A 21330-nucleotide genomic window follows, 5' to 3' on the forward strand; every position below is an offset into this window, starting at 1 on the left:
AAAACAAGTAAAAGTTCCAGTATTGTTATATTGTACGAATCCCATCTGAACAGAAATAAGGATCAACCTAGTAGCCTATTCAATTCTGTAAGGGACAGGCCAGGAATTCCAGCCAGGATCCGAGATTAAGATTTTAATGAATTTAGGAAGGCAATCCCCTGTGTTGATACGCTAGCTTTTCCCTTAAGAGGGAAGCATTTACCAGCTGTTTCTACTGGTCACGAGTGGGGTGGGGTTGGGGGGGTGGAGAAATCCATTTTTTGCGTGCTAAGCTTAGCGCTGTTAATAACAAGCGGGTAACAGCAATATGCACACAAGGAGTATATTGCTGCTCATCCGATCATCCCAACAATAGATCGGGTTGTAAATTAACGGAAAAGCAGAGTTGTTGGTGTTTAAAATGTCAAGTATCGAAAAAGCTTGGGGCATTTTTAGGGCATGTGGGTCATCCTACCTGTGTCTAATGCACATCTCTCACACAAGGGTGAATCTTTCCTATGCCATTTAAAATGTTTTTGTGGAGTGTTATAGGTTTCATTGAATGATAAACCATTGTGTCAGTTTCTGTTTAGTAGATAGCAATACCTGTAGCGCGTTATTTACCTATCCGACCATTCTTCCTCCAAGACAGGCCCTATATCGAGTTGCCAATGTTCCCTACACTTGAGTCATATGATTCATAGTGTGTTGTTACAAGGCTTTATACGATGACAATATCTGACCCTTTGTTGAGAGGGAAGCAGTCAATTAGAGATGGAACCGTCAAGGACCATACACTAGACTTAGACTACGCTAAGACTTCATGCTGCAGATATTGAAAAAAAGCATCTATTGGACAATCCAAGCTCTTTCAATTATTGAAAATCATTAAGGACACTTCCAGTATATAGTTGTGCAATATAAATAAAACCATGTGCAGCCTAGGTGTCAAAGACTTTTGAAAAGCTCAGGATATTTACAATTATGAATAAACCTGGTGTAATTAGTAAACCTCAGATAACCTGGGTGTCAACTCTGTTCCACACGTTGTCAGTTAAACACAAGGTAAGTTTTGAGCTCTAAATCTGCCAGCCTCCAAACTATCAACTGGACAAATGGCTGCGTTTGGTCCAATGTTCAGCTAAAAAGTAAGGATATGTGTTAGGGATCGCTAGACCTCCATCCTCCGGAGTCTTGCAGCATTTCCATTTTGATTCTAGGGCTATGTTTTATCTAAATGAGAGCATGAAAAATGTTGCATACATTTTTTAAGCACTTAACGGAATCCAAAGGGGGGCATTATGTAGTACATATAATTGAGTGGCCCATATAATTTTGATAAGATTGACACATCCTACAACTGTCAACGTTAGCTTGCATGAACTTGCAGATTTTGCTTTGAAATTTGGTAATGAGGGTGAGGAAATTAAGAGACATATATTTAAATATACACAGGTGTATAGTTTGAACCAAGGTAAACAAAGAAATCCACCCATTTGGGAGGCAGAGCTCAGGATCACCCTGGGTATTGGATCGAGAGGTAAGAGAATTCATTGTAAAACCTGAAAATTTCACAAATCTCTCTACTAGTCCTGTCAGGCTCTTTAGGGAAGCACAAGTATCCCCTAAAAATAGCACATCATCTGCATATAGATCTTTTTTCTCTTCTAAGTCCCCTCTTCTAAATCCCACTATGGATGGGCCTAGATATATAGCGGCTGCCAGTGGCTCAATGACCAGGGCAAATAACAGAGGAGAAAGTGGGCATCTTTGCCTAGTACCTCTATACAAGGAAAATGGCTCTGACGCAGAATTATTGACTTGTAATCGAGCTGTCGGTGCTCGATATAGCAGCTTTATCCAGGTTATAAAAGCGGCACCTAAATTAAATGTTTCCAATGCTTTCCACAAATCTGACCATTCAATACTATCAGAAGCCATAGTGGCATCTAATGAGAGAATAGCTCCATCTCCTGGGTTAGGCGGTGGGAGTTGAAGATTCAAATATAGTTCTCTTAAGGTTGACAGCTGTGGACCTTTGTGGGATGAACCCCAATTGATCTGCAGGTATGTATTAAATTAGTCACCACGCATGTTAATCTATTTGAAAGTACTTTGGCCACAATTTGTATATCTGTAATTAAGAGAGAAATGGGCCTATAGGAGTCTGAAAGTGTTAGGTCCTTTCCCAGCTCAGAGCGGTAGTAATCTGCAAAAAATAAATCAAAAACATCTTCTCCCTGTAAGTTAAGAGCATAATGTTCTAGTATGCATCACATAGTAGCAAATTAGGAAAGACTTGCCTGAAAACAAAGCCCTCCAGCGGACCACTGTCACAACTCCTCAAGGGCTTCCATCTTCACCCAGTTTTCCTTCTGGGTTCACGGGCTGCTACAGTTTGACTGGCCGAGCCGCGGGAGCGATGACACATTGTCTATTGAGCACAGTGTGCATGCGCCGGTGACATCACAGGCGCTGCTAAAATAAATATCTCCTAAGCGGTGCACGTTTAGGAGGTATTTACTGTACCTACAGGTAAGCCTTTTTATATGCTTACCTGTAGTTATAAATAATTAAAAAACCTTTACTACATTTCCTCCCTGTATCAGGAGTAGGTTTGATGGATAGATAGTTATAATTGTTAAGCCCCATGTGTGATATGTTTCCCACCTACATGTATCACTTTTAATAAGAGATTGCTTTCAAACAAAGCCTCTTAAGTTGTGGTTTCAGTGTGTCCCACACAACCATGGTGGTAGCCGAATGCCTGCTAATCCGTAAAAACGTTTGCAATTAAGTAACCATTCAATCTGTATTTTTTAAAAAGGTTAAGCCAAAGGGGTTTCATTTTTCAGAGGGCCTGAGGGAGAGTGCAGTTCAATCGTTAGTAATACTGATGAGTGATCCCAAAGGCCCCTGGGCAAATAATGAACCCTCTGCATCAATGGGAGCAATAGATCATAACCAAAGATCAGGTCAATTTGGGACAGAGAGAGATGAGTACGTGAAAAACAGGATAATTGTTCAACATGTGGATGACCCACTCTACATATATTAATGAGCCCCATCTCCGATCTATGTCTAGGAAATGAGTCATGGTTCTGGGAGAGTGAGGATTAAAAATGTTGGCCTTCAGAGTGGGGTCAAGATAAGTGTTAGAATCTCCCACCCAGGGGTATCCAAGGGTGGTCTGCAACAAAGTGAATCAGGCTTTTCAGACCCACGATTTTGAATGGTGGGGGCATGTAAACATTGGTCAAAAATACGTAATGTCATGTTCCATTTACACAATAGAAACACGTCTGCCCAATTTGTCTACACATTTGAATATGCAGAAATCGGGATACTATCACCTCTAAAGTAGCTGGAATAGACCACGTGATATTTAGTTGGATATTTGGTATGTTTTAAAGGCGGGTAGTCTCAGGAGTTTTGCTCTTGTAGACAAATCACAGAGGGTTATCATAGATGCTGTAACGTAGTAAACATATCCACTCACTTATTAACCTCATATAGGCCCCTAACATTCCATGAAAGTTTAGATATTAGCAGGTACCATAAAGAATAAGGCAAAACTATGCATGCAGATAGCAATGTCCCACAGGTATATAATTGCAGTAGCCATTAGGATGGAACTAGAGGAAGTCCAGGAGATCTGGGAAGTCCTTAGACTTAGAGTAGATTACTGCAGGTGATGGTTGCTAAAACATCAAGTAAGCTGGAGAGCTGACGATCATAGAGAGGTAGAACTCCTGAGCAAAAGAAAAACTTACAAAACAGTTAAACTTTAAGCACAGCAGGCAAAAGTAAGTCCTTTTTTTTAACCACTTCCATTCCGCAGAGATCCTAGGGAATAAAATGTCGGTATTTGCAACTTTTTTATGTCACACGGTATTTGTGCAGCAGTTATTCAGACATTTTCATAAATAATAATAAAAAAGTAAAGTTAGCCCAATTTTTTTGTATTATATGCCAGATGATCTTACGCCGAGTAGATACATACTCACATGTCACGCTTTCTCGTGGAATGGCGCCAAAAATCTCCATAGGTCGATGCTTTAAAAAATGTTACAGGTTACATGTTTCGAGTTAGAGGAGGTCTTGGGCCAGAATTATTGCTTTTGCTCTAACGATCGCGGTGATACCTCACATGTGTGGTTTGAACGTTGTTTACATATGCAGACGCGACCTACGTATGCTTTCGCTCCTGTATGCGAGCACGCAGGGATGGGGGCGCTTTGATTTTTTTTTTTTTTTTTATTGTTTAATTTAAAAAAAATATATATTTTTACACGTTCCCTTTTTAATTTTTTTTTTTATCACTTTTATTCCTGTTACAAGGAATATAAACATCCCTTGTAATAGAAATAGTGCATGACAGGTCCTCTTTATGGAGAGATGTGGGGTCAATAAGATATCTCCTCCAAGCTGGGAAGCCTGAGATCTCAGGCTTTCCAGCCGAGTCCCCAGAATTGTTTACTTCAGCCGGCATGGATCTGATGTCATAACATCACGCCCAGGCCTCTGAGAGTCATGGAGACTGCCGGGGACCATCTGGCCCTTGGTTTTCTCTAATTTCTGGCCTGATGAGTTTTACTTCCTCTTTGTTCCCTGCAAAGTAAAAGCATAATGGGCTAGTATGCATCGCTGGCCAAAAAAAAAGCTCTGCTGGCCGAAAAAATGGGAGCAGAGCTTGTGCAACACTCTACCCAGCGAATATCAGTGCTTCGTCCTTCAACCTTAATTCTTACCATCGTAAAATTGACCATGGTTGGATAGTTCAAGTTGAAAAGGTTCCCAGCAGTGCACACAGTGAAGTAGCTCCCAGTGTTTCAGCCCAGCCAGCCTTGCTCACTGGAGTCTTTAGGGGACACTCCTGGGACTGTGCTACGGCTCTGGACCCAGAAAGTGCTGGGAGGTGATGAGAGGTAAATGCTTACTCTTCTTTGCAGGCGTAGGTTGAAAATAGTGAAAGGGTATCTTTTGAGTGTAGAATTGTTGGACTTTATCTTTCATGAGTCTCTATTTTAGCTCATGAATTTGTTTAACATCTGAAACTGCTCTTATTCTGCTATCCCAACAGATATCTCACAGAACTTTAGTGTGGATACCTGCCACAAAACAGTAATTTACAGAGCAATAATCCATCTTGTATACCTTGTGAATTTACTTGTATATAACAACATTTTGCCAAAATAGATCATGAGACATAACCTTTAAACTTTTAATAAGAATTTAAAACATGATTCTTAATTGGTAAATGGGCAAATAATTGGTTTTAAAGGACAGGTTAACATGGGAATAGAAACTGCTCCTGATCTCACCAACCTGGTCTAAGCTGAATGTCCACCTCCAACTCTTCTGTTTCTAAACAATGGCTTAGGCTGGTTTTGTACAAGTCGATTGATTAGCTTGTGTACAGCCAGCCTTCCCATACATGGAAGGAAATCAGAGCAGCAATAAAAACATGAAAAATAAGGAAAGGCACCAAAAAAAGGCAAAGGCAGTAGGTTCCAATGACCCTGTGCTTGAAATGTATCGCTTAATAAGAAATTCCCCTCCTTTCCCTCTTACTCTACTCCTTTCTTCACAGATACCATAGCCTTACTCCAAAGTTCCTCCCATCCCACATCCTCATATTCTCTTAAAATGTGTCAGCCCAAAACCTATTAAATGTGTAAATATTTGAAAAACAAAATTAGGGGATTGATGGTGATAATTGTCCAGCCTACGGCCTCACCTCCCCTCCCACTATCTCTATTTTGAAGCCTAAACTTATTTATTCCCTAGTGCTCCTGTAAGTCATATTACCAAGTATACCCCTGAATAAATATTACCCTCCCTTCATTAGTGCCTTCCATATGGAGGACTGAAAAAGTGGGACAGTGGACTCCTTTTTCCTCCATAGGTGGGGGGGTTAAGGAGGTGGGAGGGACTTGAGTTGGAACGGTGTTTATACTATGGTTATTTTTTGACAGCCTCACCTTCTCTGGGTCAGGTATTTACGCAGCAACTCCTGGCTATTTTTTTAATGGCAAATATGAGAGGGCAGGAGGACAGGATGTACCACACATATCCTGCTTCAGTTACATTTTTTGGGGGTGTGCAGTATCTGATGTCCATAGATACCTATGACCCCCTATGATTAAGCCCTGGTGGGCGGGCAAAACATGTCAAGGGGCATGGCGCGAGGCACGGCATTGACCTGTGGCTTTCCATACATCCATACCAGAATTGGCTATAGTGAAATGCTTAAATGTTCATTGCTCACTGGATGAGTTTTTTTTTTTTTTACATTGGCATCCCTACTATCTTAAGTGCCATCTGGGCCCTCCCTTCAGCCTGGAGCTTCACCACCAAGCATTGATGGCCTTATTGTGATGTCCACAGCTGGTAAAGAACCAAAAATTAATGGCTGCTTGTGTTTGTAAAAATATTTTTGTTACAGGATTAGAAGGATTTTATATTGGGTCCAAAAGGACCAGTGTTTTTTTTTTCTTACTCCTGGATCAACCAGTTTTTAAACATTTTCGCTTTTAATTTCTTGATCAAGGAATGACGACATATACAAGGGTTTGTAATGGTAGAAGTTTTTTTTTTATCCTAATGTATTCTATGCATTAAGATAAAAAGCCTTCTGTGTGCAGCAGCCCCCCTAATACTTACCTGAGCCCATCTAGATCCAGCGATGTTGCAGGAGTTCCTTAGCTGCCCGGGACTCCCCTCCTTGGCTAAGACAGCAGCACGGCGCCATTGGCTCCCACTGCTGCCAATCAAAGTCAGTCAGCCAATGAGAAGAGAAAGGGGCGGGGCTGGGCGGCAGATCCATGTCTGAATGGAGCTGTGGCTCTGCTTGGGTGCCCCCATAGCAAGCTGCTTGCTGTGGGAGAACTCAACATGAGGGAGGGGCCAAGAGCACCGCAGAGAGACCCGAGAAGACGAGAATTGGGGCTGCTCTGAGCAAAACCACTGCACAGAGCAGGCAAGTATACCATGTGTGTTATTTTTAACTAAAAAAAAACACGAAACTTTAATATCACTTTAACTGCTAGCTGTGACCAAGTTGTTATGCAGGATTTTTGCTTGCTCTCTTATCAGTGAATTTATATGTCTAATTTTGAATTGAAATATTTGCCTGTTTTAATTATAAACAGCTCTGGACGACAGCTAAGTGAAGTCTTCATCCAGCTTCCCTCCAGAAAAGAACTGCCAGAGTATTATGAATTAATCCGTAAACCTGTTGACTTCAAAAAAATAAAGGTATGGCGTACAGTAATTTGAGAAATGTTATGTTTTGCGTACATTTGGTTTTCCACAGTAGTATACACTGAAGGAAAAAAGGTCTTGATAATCACTAGTAAATAAAGCTTTTGTCTGCCTGTCTTTCTGTATTTTTGTTTTTTCTAGGGAAAATGAGTAAGATTACATGAGTATGACTCGTGCCTTATATTTGTCATCAACTTAACTTACGTTTGTTCTGTATATGTTCTTCATGTTCTTCACTCCAGCAATGCGGCGTTGCAGAGCTCCCAGCCGTTTGCTGACTTCTTCGAGCGGCCAACTTCTGGGTACCGTTCGCCGGCCACTTTTATTGGCCAGGCCAAGATGTTGTGACTCCTGTGCATGCGCAGGTGTTAATTCACCTTGGCATTACCGAAATTGTACAATGAAACAAAAATGGCAAACTCAACCTTCGCAGGGGTGTATGCTGTAGTACGCCCATGTCAGTGAAGCCTTAATTGTCACAAAGGTTTACTAGTTATACTAGTCAAACTTTGCTTTGCTATGGACTTAAAAATCTAGATTAATTTTTAGCTATGCATGGGGGAATAGAGTAAGATTATTGTACATTTTAAATTGGTTAAAAAAAAGTCACGTTTCCTGATTTAAGAAAGGACTAGTTATTATTGCTGCTGACATTGATGACTATAACTTTTTTATAATGTTTTATTTGATAACACAGAATTGCTTTTAAAACGTTGCCCAGTTTCTTATTAATATAATTATTTGCACAGTCAGCTCATTTTTCTTTGTTTTTTAAATAGGAAAGAATTCGTAATCACAAATATAGAAGTATAGGTGACTTAGAGAAGGACATCATGTTACTTTGTCACAATGCACAGACATTTAACCTAGAAGGATCACAGGTTGGTATTGTTTCTTCTTTTCACTTTATTAAGTTGTTGTATTTGAGATGCTGAAGAGTACTTCTGATTCTCTGTAATAAATTATAGCAGACCATGCAAGATTTGACTCTCAATGACATTTTTGCTGAAATTCAAACCATGGGTGGCCATTTAGGTGTATGGTTGGCCTAAAGTGATTCTACAGGCAAGACATACAGAATCTCACAAAAGTGAGTACACCCCTCACATTTTGTTAAATATTTTATTATATCTTTTCATGTGACAAGTCTATGTAACAAGACTGAAGAAATGACAGTTTGCTACAATGTAAAGTAGTGAGTGTACAGCTTGTATAACAGTGTAAATTTGCTGTCCCCTCAAAATAACTCAACACACAGTCATTAATGTCTAAACTGCTGGCAACAAAAGTGAGTACACCCCTAAGTGAAAATGTCCAAATTGAGCCCAAAGTGTCAATATTTTGTTTGGCCACCATTATTTTCCAGCACTGCCTTAACCCTCTTGGGCATGGAGTTCACCAGAGCTTCACAGGTTGCCACTGGAGTCCTCTTCCACTCCTCCATGACGATATCACAGAGCTGGTGGATGTTAGAGACCTTGCGCTCCTCCACCTTCTGTTTGAGCATGCCCCACAGATGCTTAATAGGGTTTAGGTCTGGAGACATACTTCGCCAGTCCATCACCTTTACCCTCAGCTCCTTTAGCAAGGCAGTGGTCATCTTGGAGGTGTGTTTGGGGTCATTATCATGTTGGAATACTGCCCTGCAGCCCGGTCTTTGAAGGGAGGGGATCATGGTCGGATTCAATGTGTCACAGTACATGTTGGCATTCGTGATTCCCTCAATGAACTGTAGCTCCCCAGTGGCGGCAGCACTCATGCAGCCCCAGACCATGACACTCCCACCACCATGCTTGACTGTAGGCAAGACACACTTGTCTTTGTAGTCCTCACCTGGTTGCCGCCACACATGCTTGACACCATCTGAACCAAATACGTTTTTCTTGGTCTCATCAGACCACAGGACATGGTTCCAGTAATCCATGTCCTTAGTCTGCTTGTCTTCAGCAAACTATTTGCGGGCTTTGTGCATCATCCTTAGTTAGAAGAGGCTTCCTTCTGGGTCGCAGCCATTCAGACCAATTTGATGCAGTGTGCAGCGTATGGTCTGAGCACTGACAGGCTGACCCCCCCACCCCTTCAACCTCTGCAGCAATGCTGGCAGCACTTATATGTTTATTTCTCAAAGACAACCTCTGGATATGACGCTAAGCACATGCACTCAACTTCTTTGGTCGACCATGGTGTGGCCTGTTCTGAGCTGAGCCTGTCCTGTTAATCCGCTGTATGGTCTTAGCCACCGTGCTGCAGCTCAGTTTCGGGGTCTTGGCAATCTTAAAGCCTAGGCCATACTTATGTATAGCAACAACTCTTTTTTTTTTCAGATCCTCAGAGAGTTCTTTGCCATGAGGTGCCATGTTAAACTTCCAGTGACCAGTATGAGAGAGTGAAAGCGAAAACACCAAATTTAACACACTTGCTCCCCATTCACACCTGAGACCTTGTAACACTAACGACTCACATGACAACGGGGAGGGAAAATGGCTAATTGGACCCAATTTGGACATTTTCACTTAGGGGTGTACTCACTTTTTTGTTGCCAGCGGTTTATACATTTATAGCTGTGTCTTGAGTTATTTTGAGGAGACAGCAAGTTTACACTGGTACACAGGCTGTACACTCACTACTTTACATTGTAGCAAAGTATAATTTCTTCAGTGTTGTCACATGAAAAGATATAATAAAATATTTACAATAATATGGGGAGTGTACTCCCTTTTGTGAGATACTGTATTTTACCTTAATGCATTAAGGTAAAAAATGTTTGTTTTAGAGAAAAAAAATGTTGCGGGAAACATGCATGGAATATGGATTTTCCGCACCGCGTTCAAAATGCGCTGCCTTTGTGATCTGCAGCAGATGTCAATGCAATGCTAATGACACCACAAACACAGGTCGTGAACGCAGTGGTTTGCCTGCACCGGATCGCATGGCACAAAAGCATGCACTACTTTTGGTGCATTGCAAAATTCAAATGAATTGGCTGAAAATGCCTTACATTCTAGTCGCACAGGAACCCAAGCACGTTCCTGTGCAATTCCTGATTTGAAATGGCCCTTAGTCCAAATAGAGATTTAGCCTAAACAGAGTTTTCCTATTCCATCCCACTCTGTTCATATCAGCTATCATTCAGCCTGATAGCAAGTGTTACGCTGCATTCACACCTGAGCGTATCGTTTTTCGGGTGTTTTTTTTAAGCTTTTAATACAAGCTTTTTCAAAGTATTTTTGAAGTGTACAGGCAGTCCCCAGGTTATAAACAAGTTAGGGTCTGTAGGTTTGTTCTTAAGTGGAATCTGTTTGTAAGTCGGAACAGGAACATTTTTTAAGTGTAGTTCCTGCCCAAAAAAATATTTTTAAGCTTTTTGGATAGCATAGGGAAGGGTTATCACCCCTGTAACATTTGTTTTGCTGTCTGTGCCCCTGTTCAGAAGATTTTACCTCACTTTCTATCCCAATGACAGTTGTATTTTGCAACTTTTGGGTTGGAAACAAGGATTAGTGATAAAGCATCAGTAGAGACCCCTTTTTCCCATAATAACTCTTACAGGAGTGAATTTTCCTTCCTAGGGGTAGATTTCCTTTCACTTCCTGTTGTTTCCCTTTGTTTGTAAGTAGGAGTAATTTGTAAGTGGGATGTTTGTAACTAGGGGACTGCCTGTATTACAATCGTTTTCACAGCTTTAGGTGTTTTTGTTTAACCAATTTAAGCACTAGGGGGAGGAGAGGGAAAGGAAATTAGGGGTGGAGAGATGCTATTTGAGCATTTTTACTTGCGTTTTACAAACGTTTATCTGCTCAAGTCAGGCGTTTCTATTGAAGTCTATGGGGCCAAAAACACTTGTAGTCTGGCAAAAAAAAAGCTCATGTACTTTTTTGAGCTTCAGGCAACAAAATGCTCATATGTGAACAGGGGCCATTTAAATGAATGGGATTTTGCTTGTTGGGCGTTTTGGAACTTTTGAGATGAGCGTTTTACGAGCTGAAAACGCTCAGGTGTGAATGCAGGCTTATTGTTTGTTTATCATTGTGCTTAATAAAAAATAGAGCTTGCAACCACAGACTGTGAATCAAGTTGGGATATATGAGAGAGATCTTCCCTAGTGGGTCACTGATGCTTTACACAGCTTATTGATTTCAGCGATTTGGGGCTGAATTTATTCACCTATCAGGTCCTTAAAGCTGTTCAGTAACCTCTAGCACTGCTATGATAGGCCAAACCCATTTTGGTCAGTGACCACGTTAGTTTAGATAAAAATGTTAAATATGACTGGGGTGAGAAAAGATCTCAGACCAAAGTAAAACAAGAGGGGTCACTAATTGTGATGGAATTACTGTTATATAATCCGGCAATACTAAAACACTAATCTGCTTTATCATATTTTTAGATATATGAAGATTCAATTGTGCTACAATCGGTCTTCAAGAGTGCAAGACAAAAGATTGCAAAAGAGGAGGAAAGTGAAGATGACAGCAATGAAGATGACGATGAGGAAGATGAAGATGAATCAGAATCTGAGTGTAAGCCATTATTTTAAATGCAGTAGCAATTTTGCAACAACATTTTTTGCTGCCTCGAAATATAAATTGCAGCAACATTTTTGTTGCCTCAATACCTATACAGTGTAAAGGGTACCAGTATTTTTTTTTATTAGGGCCACTATCAGAGACTTTTTTTCTCCTTAATGGCCAGGATTGAAACCACTTAGAGTCACACCACTTATCGAAAACTGGTACCTGTGCAGATTTTAGTTGAATGCTGATTGACTATGACAGACTATTATTGCAAGTGGGATTATGGGTTGGGCAGTAAGAGATGCTTCCTCACTACAACATTGGCTTTTGAGTATTACAGTAAATGCTGGGGTTTGTTTTCATTGCTATGCATGCCCAGGACAAACCAAAGTGGTACTAGAATTTCAGTTTTTGTTAAGGTATTTAACCACTTCAGCCTCGGAAGGATTTACCCCCTTCCTGACCAATCCGTTTATTGCAATGCGGCACTGCGTCGCTTTAACTGACAATTGCGCGATCGTGCAACGACGTACCCAAACAACATTTATGTCCTTTTTTTTTCCCACAAATAGAGCTTTCTTTTGGTGGTATTTGATCACCTATGTGGTTTTTATTTTTTGCGCTATAAACAAAAGAAGAGTGACAATTTTGAAAAAATGAAAATTTTTCACTTTTTGCTATAATAAATATCCCAAATTTAAATAAAACAATTTTAAAAATTCTTCATCAGTTTAGGCAGATATATATTCTTCCTTATATTCTTCTAAATATTTTTGGTTAAAAAAAAAATTACAATAAGCGTATTTAGATAGCTATCGCGTCTACAAAATAGGGGATAGATTTATGGCATTTTTATTCTTCTTTTTTTTTTTTTTTTTTTTTTTTTTTTTTTTACTAGTTATGGTGGCGATCTGTGATTTTTATCGGGACTGCGACGTTGCGGCAGACAGATCGGATACTTTTGACACATTTTTGGGTCCATTGACATTTATACAGCGATCAGTGCTATAAAAATGCACTGATTACTGTATAAATGTCAATGGTAGGGAAGGGGTTTACACTAGGGGGAGATCGAGGGCTTAAATGTGTTCCCTCAGTTCTAACGGGGGGGGGGGGGCGACTGACTTGGGGTGGAGACCGATTGTTGTTCCTATATACTAGGGACACACGATCTGTCTCCTCTCCCCTGGCAGGACGTGGATTTGTTTGTTTACACAGACAAATCCCCGTTCTCGCTCTGTCAGGAGCGATCGCGGGTGCCCGGCGGACATCTCAGGTGCCTGGGACGCGCATCAGCTCCTTAGGAACGCGGCCCCCTATACTCCTTAAAGCGCCCGTCGTACAGCTGCGCCGATTTGCGCAGGAGTGCCGTTCGGCAGTCGGCAAATGGTTAAATGTAATAGAGCTTTTAAAAACAAGTTCTTTAAGCTCTTGCCGACCAGCCACCGTCATTATACTGTGGCAGTTTGCCTCCCCTGCGCAAACCTCCTTAGGTGTATGTCGGCCGCTTTAAGGGCTATAGTGGGCACGCACACAACGTTGGAGCCGATGCGCGTGGCCGGCTACCGCGATGTCAGCCGGCGACCCGCAATTGCTCCTCAGAGAGCCAGAACGGGGATCTGTCAATGTAATCAGACAGATCCCCCGTTCTGTCAGGGAAGTAGAGAGAGATCTGCTGTTCCTTGTGATCAAGAACAGCGATCTCACTATACTCCCTGTCAGTCCACTCCCCCCACAGTTAGAAACACCTCCCTAGGGAATACTTAACCCCTTGATCGCCCCCTAGTGTTAACCCCTTCCATGTCAGTGACATTTATACAGTAATCCGTGGCTATTTTTAGCTCTGATCGCTATTTAAATCTCAATGGTCCCAAAATAGTGTCAAAAGTGTCCGATCTGTCCACCGCAATGTCACAGTCCCACTAAAAATCGCTGATCACCGCCATTACTAGTAAAAAAAAAAAAATTCATAATAAAAATGCCATAAATATATCCCCCATTTTGTAGACGATATAAATTGCACAAACCAAGCAATATACGCTTATTGCGATTTTTTTTTTTTTTTTTTTTTTTTTACCAAAAATATATAGAATAATGCCTAAACTGATGAAGACATTTTTTTTTTGGGATATTTATTATAGCAAAAAGTAAATAATATAATATTTGTTTGTTTTTTTTTTTTTTTTCAAAACTGTCGCTCTTTTTTTGTTTGTAGCGCAAAAAATAAAAACCGTAGAGGTGATCTAATACCACCAAAAGAAAGCTCTATTCGTGGTGAAAAAAAAGACGTTCATTTTGTTACATACAGCGGTGCATGACCGCACAATGGTCAGTTAAAGCAACGCAGTGCCGTATCGCAAAAAATTGCCTGGTCATTAAGGGGGAAAATCTTCCAGGGCTGAAGTGTTTTTGTTCTTTATTTAGTATAGGACAAGATTTATGTTTAAAAAAAGCAGCAATTTCCAGAACACAGTACAGTCCTTCCAAAGTTAGTGGAAGTACCCATTCTGTGTTGCAGCCAGAGATAGAACACGCTCGCTGGAGTGTAGATGGGGATCCGACGCGTGGGGAGAGGAGACGGGGGGCAGCCTTCAGCGGGGAGATTCAGCTGCCCCGGTCTGCTCTCCCCACACGTCGGATCACCATCTACACGTCAGCGGGCGTGCGCCATCTCTGGCTGCAACACAGCAGGGGTACTGGCGGCCGCCCCCCTCTCCCTGCTCTAAGAGAACTGACCCGATTTGGATACTATCGGCTCCTCGTTGCTCAGCAAATTCTTGGTGACACCGTAAGCTCCTTATTTCCATTTCCCTTGTTTTAACACAGGACTGGTTTTTATTATTACAATGATTGAATACATTTATTTATTATCCTTTATCTGCTGTGGGACTGCCTGCTTCTCCAACCCATTGAGCGCTGGATTGTTGTGTTTTGACTGTCTAGATCCGTATCCTCCAGCTTAGGGCTCGGAGATTTTCTTAAAAAAAAATCTTCGATTCTCTTAAAAAAAACTCGATTCACGATTCGAATCGAGTTTGTTTTTTTTTTTTTTTTGGAAACCGCGCCGGTCCCGAGGCACTGCGGGCATGAGCTTTTAGGCGAGGTAGCGGCTTCGGCCTAGTCCGCGGCGTCCGGCCTAGCGGACTAGGCCGAAGCCGCGGCCTCACCTAAAAACTCCTTGCCCGTAGCTCTTCAGGCCCGGCGCGGACACCGGAGGCGCTGCGGGCATAAGTTTTTAGGCGAGTCTGCGGCGTCCAGCCGTAGCTGCGGACTAGGCCAAAGCCGCGGCCTCGCCTAAAAACTCATGCCCGCAGCGCCTCGGGACCGGCGCGGTGAAAAAAAAAAAATCTAAAAAAATCGATTTGCTTAAATTTTGAATCGATTTGACCTCTCAACTCGATTCAAGATTTAAATTGATTTTTTTCCCAGCCCTACTCCAGCTATGGTTATCATCCAGCTGCACTGGGCTCAGACCCCTCTCCACTGACTATTATTCCCTCCTCCCCCTTTTCTCATTTTCACACTTGTCCACATTTTAGCGCTGGTGACTCTTTTGTCTCTATTGTGCTCAGCTGTGTACCTCTTATTCCTAATTCTCAGTGTTTAACCCCTTCAAAAGACGGCTACAGTGCGGACGCCATTTGCCGGGAGGCCGTCCCTGGACGTCCTCCTGTTTACTTCCGCAGTGCGCGCTCCCGCAGGCGCACATCGGGGAAGTTCTTTGCTGGCCGTGTCCCTTGGACACAGCCAGTCACAGATCGCTGTAAATGGCCAATCACAGCGGCCGTTTACAGCACAATCGGTGGTGCCAATGAGAGATGATCTCATATGTAAACATATGAGATCATCTCTCATCGCCGGCTCTCCCTCCTCACACAGAGACAGTGTGTGAGGAGGGAGAGCTTACCGCTGCAGTGTGAGTCAAAAAAGCAAAAAAAATATACAAAAAAGTGTCCCCACTGCCATCTGTCCCCAGTGCCACGTATAAGTGCCATCTGTCATCAGTGCCACATATTAGTGCCATCTGTCATCAGTGCCACCTGTCAGTGTCACGTGCCACGTATCAGTGTCATCGGTGTCATGTGTCAGTGCCACGTATTAGTGCCATCTGTCATCAGTGCCACGTATTAGTGCCATCTGTCATCAGTGCCACGTATTAGTGCCATCTGTCACCAGTGCCATGTATTAGTGCCATCTGTCACCAGTGCCATGTATTAGTGCCATCTGTCACCAGTGCCATGTATTAGTGCCATCTGTCATCAGTGCCACGTATCAGTGCCATCTGTCATCAGTGCCATCTGTCATCAGTGTCACGTGTCATTGTTCTGGTACTCCAGGGCCTTCAAAAATGTAATAGGTAGTCAACAAGTTAATGTAATTTATGCTCCTAGAACACCTGATGGTGCTCCCTGCATGTTGGGCTTCTCTATGTGCTGTGAAAAAATCCCACACGTGGTATCGTAATACTCAGGAGAAGTAGCAGAATGTATTTTGGGGTGTTATTTGTGGTATATACATGCCGTGGGAGAGAAATAACCTATTACAATGACAGTTTTGTGTGGGAGGGGGGGGACTTCATTTTGCAAAGAATTGTGGGAAAAAATGACAACATCAAAAACCTCACCATGCATCTTACTAAATACCTTGGAATGTCTACTTTCAAAAAAGGGGTCCTTTGGTGGGTATTTGTACTTTCCTGGCTTCTTCGGGTTACAAGAAATGAGGCCATCAGTACATTAGGTGTGATCAATTTTTTATGATTTGCACCATAACTTGTAGACTCTCTAACTTTCACAAAGACCAAATAATATCCACTAATTTGGGATGTTTTTACCAAAGATATGTAGCAGTATAAATTGTGGCCAAAATTTATGAAGAAAAATTAATAATTTGCAAAATTTTATCACAGAAACGAAGAAAAATGTGGGGGTTTTTTTCAAAATTTTCGGTCTTTTTTTCATTTATAGCGCAAAAAATAAAAAACCCAGAGGTGATCAAATACCACCAAAAGAAAGCCCTATTTGTATGAAAAAAAGGACAAAAAAATCATTTGGGTACAGTATTACATGACTGAGTAATTGTCATTCAAAGTGTGAGAGCGCTGAAAGCTGAAAATTGGTCTGGTCACGAGGGGGGTTTAAGTGCCCAGTAGGCAAGTGGTTAAAACAGGAATGTCCACCCTGGCAGTGTGATGCACACAAATTCTAGTGCTGAAGTCAGGGCTGAGAACATGGTTGACACAGTGTAGAATCAAGTTTGGACTAGGGACTACTGTGGCTGAGCTTCTGACTGGCAGCAGTTCTTTTGATAGGATTGCCACCTTTCTGGTTTTTATTCTAATCTAGTGTTTCACTCCCCTATCTTGTCTAAAATAGTTTGCTATCCTTTCTGCTTTGTGTAACAAATATCATGGGACTGGGTGGCCAGTTTCTTGAAGACAGCTGTTTGCATACCACTTGAGGTTTCCTTTTGTCACCTGGGGATGCAATGGGGCTTAGAAACTGCAATGTAGTTGGGCACCACCTTGTAGCCACTTTTACCTACCAGTCTAGCACACAGAGAAGGAGATTTATCTGCTGCTACCCATGGAGAGGGAAGAGGCGTGCAGTTATTGGATGCTTTGTGGAGACGGGGGTAGGTCAACACTTCTTGCCATTGCCGTGGTCCCAGTACTTCTGCAAGATCAGTGACTTTTTTTCCAAAAAGCTCCTTCTGACTGAAGTGATTGTCCCTGTGTTTTATCCCTGTGGAAAAATACCGGTTTATTGCCTGAAATGCACTTTCCTCTTTTATCCTTTGCTGATAACATGCAGCTTTTTTGTGTTTTGAGTGGTGAAAGCCTGCCCATTGCCCTTTGCTAAACTACTAAAACCATCCCGCTCTCAGATCTCTACAACAAAAAAGATAATCATTCTGTAGTCAAAGAACTAGGACGGTTCCTGAAGATAACACAGGAGGTATGCGGAGTTGATCTGATAAGATCAACAGATATTTTTTGCACTGAGAAAACAAAATGCTTTTGATGGTATATTTAACAAACCAAAACAGAGCATTTAAGAGGGTTTACATATAGTTTAATTCCTTCTTCTTTTTTTTTCTTTTTTTTTTTATAGCAAAATCTGTGAAGGTGAAAATCAAGTTAAATAAGAAGGACGAAAAGAATCGAGATAAGGGAAAAGGGAAAAAGCGCCAGAGTCGAGGGAAAGCCAAACCAGTTGTCAGTGATTATGACAGTGATGAAGATCTAGACGATAATGTAAGTTGTAACAGTCAAATAAGCCTTAACTGTACATTCTGTATAGCAACGTTGGATAAAGTATAAAAATTAGATTTACTCATGAAGGCTGTCCTGCATAAGTAAGTGTAAACCCCCCCCACCCCCCTAATTCATGCGTCCGGCCCCTAATCTACATGCAGGGCACCAAATGCATGGATTCCAGTTGGGTTGTTTTTTTTGTTTTAGAAGCACGTGAGGGCTCTAATTGGCTTGAAAAAAGGATGGGCTCGGGGCGATGCGTCTGACCTACTGACTAGGAAGTGGTTACCACCCCACCCCCCCCACCCAAAAAAGATAAAAAAATTGAGCATCAGCCAACTGTGATCCCTTATACTATTTTCATCCTTATGGCCCCTTCTTCCACTGTAGGTTCAAGATTCTGGTTCAAGTAATATGCTGTCATCCCCTAAAACTCTGAATTGCCTTCTGCTAGCTAGTCAGTGATATATGGGGTAGACATTTTTTCAATCAAAGGGTTAAAATAACTCACAGCTGAACTTTTTACAACTGCTCAATGGCCTTACCACTCATCAATGAATCAGTGGTCCTAACTGAGTTAAATAAATTTTCAAGGGGCTATATTTATTTCTTCTAAGGACATAATTTAATTCCAGAAAAAAATGATAAACTTGGGTAAATAGCATTATAGCAATTATATCAGCTAACATTTTTGTCACAATTGGCACAAGGGACAGTACTATAGTCATTGAGAAGTGTCCCTTGAGCTGGTTAAGCTTATCTTGTTGAAATCTTCATTCCTCTGCCTCACCCCCTTCTCTCCCCCCCCCCCCCCACATTAACCCTGCAGTGGTAACCTGTCATAATCACTCGTCAAAAGTGCCGACTATGCCCACTTTTTCTGTGCCCCCACTTCACCCCACTTCACGTTATGAATGGAGGATGTACAGATGAATGAAAGGTCCACCGCCTCAATTTTTCATCGATGGAGAATGTCTATGAATAGAGGAGAGAGCAGGCATAGTCTTGACAAATGCATATGAAAGGTGCAACGGCTGCATTTTCCTCTGCAGCACCGGAAGGTTATCGTTTAGGTGGGTTGGGGGGCAGTGCACTTAAGATTTCAATAAGACGAACAGCCAGCAGCACAAGGGTCGCTTTTCGTTGACTTTAAGTACTATCCTTTGTGCTGAATAACAAAAATAAAAAAAATGAAGGCTTTAATGGCTTCCCTTCTCCTGTCACACTGTCTAGAAATACCTTTATAGCCGCTATAAAAGGTAAAGCCAGTTCCCAAGTCTCTTTGAATCCAATGACATCATCCCTCCTTTGGCCAGTATCAATCAAATCTTTCCAGAAAAAAATAAATCATTCCAGCCAATAGGGAAATGAGTGAGGAATGAAGTAAAAATTGTTTGATTTTTGCACAGAGTGTTCACAGCTGCTATGTGAGATTGCTAGAGAGCTGTGATGTGAGAGAGACAATACAGGGCTTACAACAGCCTATATCCACAATTACTGTTGGGATTGCAAGAGAAGTGGTATAAGCCATTTTTAACAAAAAAAAAGCTCACTAAATACACCAGTGAAAAACTCTTTATTTTAGTTATGGTCACAATACATTTTTTCCAGCCATTCATACAAAATCCACATAACACCAAATGTTTACATTTTTTTTTTCTCACAACTGTATTGAATATTATTGTTGACATGGATAGACTTGCAGGAAATGCAGTATTTTAATGGTCATCAATAAATTGCTCTCATGTCTCCTCTCTGCATTGTATTGTTTGGCATGTAATGTTTTTCTTGCTTTCCTGCTGATTTCTGATTTCTAATTGTTTTCAATGGTTCTTATTACAGGATCAATCTGATGTAACCGGAAGCGACGATGAGTGATACACAAGTAACCTGTTTTTTTGATGAAATTTGTCATTTTCTAGTTTCAACTCATCCAATGTTTTGTTTTGTTTTTTCTAATAAAAATGAGAAAATACACAATGGGGTTGTATCACTACTCATCATCTAGAAGGAATGTTAGACTAGTGTCAGACATACATGATCTCATCGTGTACAAAAAAAAATGAAAAAAAAACGATTTTTGTAACATTGTCACCAAAATGGGCCTGCAATATGAAGCAAGTGTCACATTTTTAAAAAAAAAAACTGTGGATTGTTAGTACATTTCTGTAGGTAGACATTTAGCTGGGTCCCCTGTACCTGGTTTCCTATGCTATGGTGCAGCTTACATCAGTGCAAAGCTGAAAAACAATTTTTGTAGCAACTTGAACTGGGGCAAACTGATACAAGTAACTGGTTATTTTATTTTTCATCAGGCAATTTTATCGGTTTTATGTTGCTGTGGTTCAGTATTTTTTTTTTTTTTTTTTTAATTTTACATTTTTTATGATTGTGGTACATATATGCAACTCTCATGTACTGATTAACCTTTTTGCTGCTAGAAGGGCCTTGAGTATCTCGCTTGGCTATGGCTCTGCTAGTGCATAAAGTGTTAATTTGCTGTTCTTTTCCTAATGTTTCCTCTCCCAGCCTCTTGTTTTTCCCCACTTTAAACAGAGTTCTAAACTTATAAACTATATGGTTAAAGTAATGTTTTTTTTTTTTCTATTACAATTTCTATTTGTTATGAAGAAGTTTGGTTAACATGTTAATTGTTGCAAACTATATATAGTATGATGGAATGCTTATTTCTCCCTTTCTCTTTTTTCTTCAAACTTTGTTACCAATGTGGATAATCAGCTTTTCCCTGAAGTGTACTTAATCTTTGCTTTCTTTGCACAATGTCTTTGGTTGCAATTCATAAGCCTGAGGCAAATAAAATCCCAGCAATTTTGAGAAAATTGTTGTGTTGTGGTTTCATAATGAGTTCTCACTTTCACTGTAATCTATTCTTGCATAGTTGTATTAGACTACAAGACTTTGGGGCACAGCCTGATGTGAGCAGTTCAATGTTCTGTCTAGTAGTAAAATGTTCTCACTGTATATAGAAAAAGACCAATGATTAGCCCCATTTGTCATAAGAAGAATTCAGAGTAAAATTTATTAGATGGGGACTGCTATTACTTCTCTCCTTCTGAAAATGTTTGTCACCTTGTTCTATAGCCTCAGGATCTGCTGATCTACGTTCTTGTTCCAACCCAAGGTATTGAAGCCAGTGGTTCTATGTGACAACCAGGTAGACGTTTATGCTCGCTTTCTGGTGAGCAGATTTTGGATAAGCCCATCAGTAATTGATGCCCACTTTTTTTTTTTGTCAGTTAGTGGATAGTCTTCAACGGACAGGACAACCAGAGTATGACATTTTTGGCTCCACCT

General features: G+C 41.1%; 1 protein-coding gene across 4 annotated transcripts in view; it reads left to right on the forward strand.

The window, feature by feature from the left end:
- SMARCA2 (SWI/SNF related BAF chromatin remodeling complex subunit ATPase 2) overlaps positions 1 to 20855 on the forward strand; it is a 273379-nt gene extending 252524 nt beyond the window's left edge. For all 4 annotated transcript variants that reach the window (XM_073634901.1, XM_073634899.1, XM_073634906.1 and 1 more), the window contains 5 exons: positions 7134 to 7239; positions 8025 to 8126; positions 11633 to 11765; positions 17873 to 18015; positions 19858 to 20855. In XM_073634901.1, the coding sequence (XP_073491002.1) occupies positions 7134 to 7239; positions 8025 to 8126; positions 11633 to 11765; positions 17873 to 18015; positions 19858 to 19893 (520 nt within the window). In that variant the 3' untranslated portion in view covers positions 19894 to 20855. The remainder of the gene's footprint in view (positions 1 to 7133; positions 7240 to 8024; positions 8127 to 11632; positions 11766 to 17872; positions 18016 to 19857) is intronic.
- The last annotated feature ends 475 nt before the right edge of the window (positions 20856 to 21330 follow it).

This window comes from Aquarana catesbeiana, linkage group LG01 (genome assembly GCF_042186555.1).
Source record: "Aquarana catesbeiana isolate 2022-GZ linkage group LG01, ASM4218655v1, whole genome shotgun sequence".
NCBI lineage: Eukaryota > Metazoa > Chordata > Amphibia > Anura > Ranidae > Aquarana > Aquarana catesbeiana.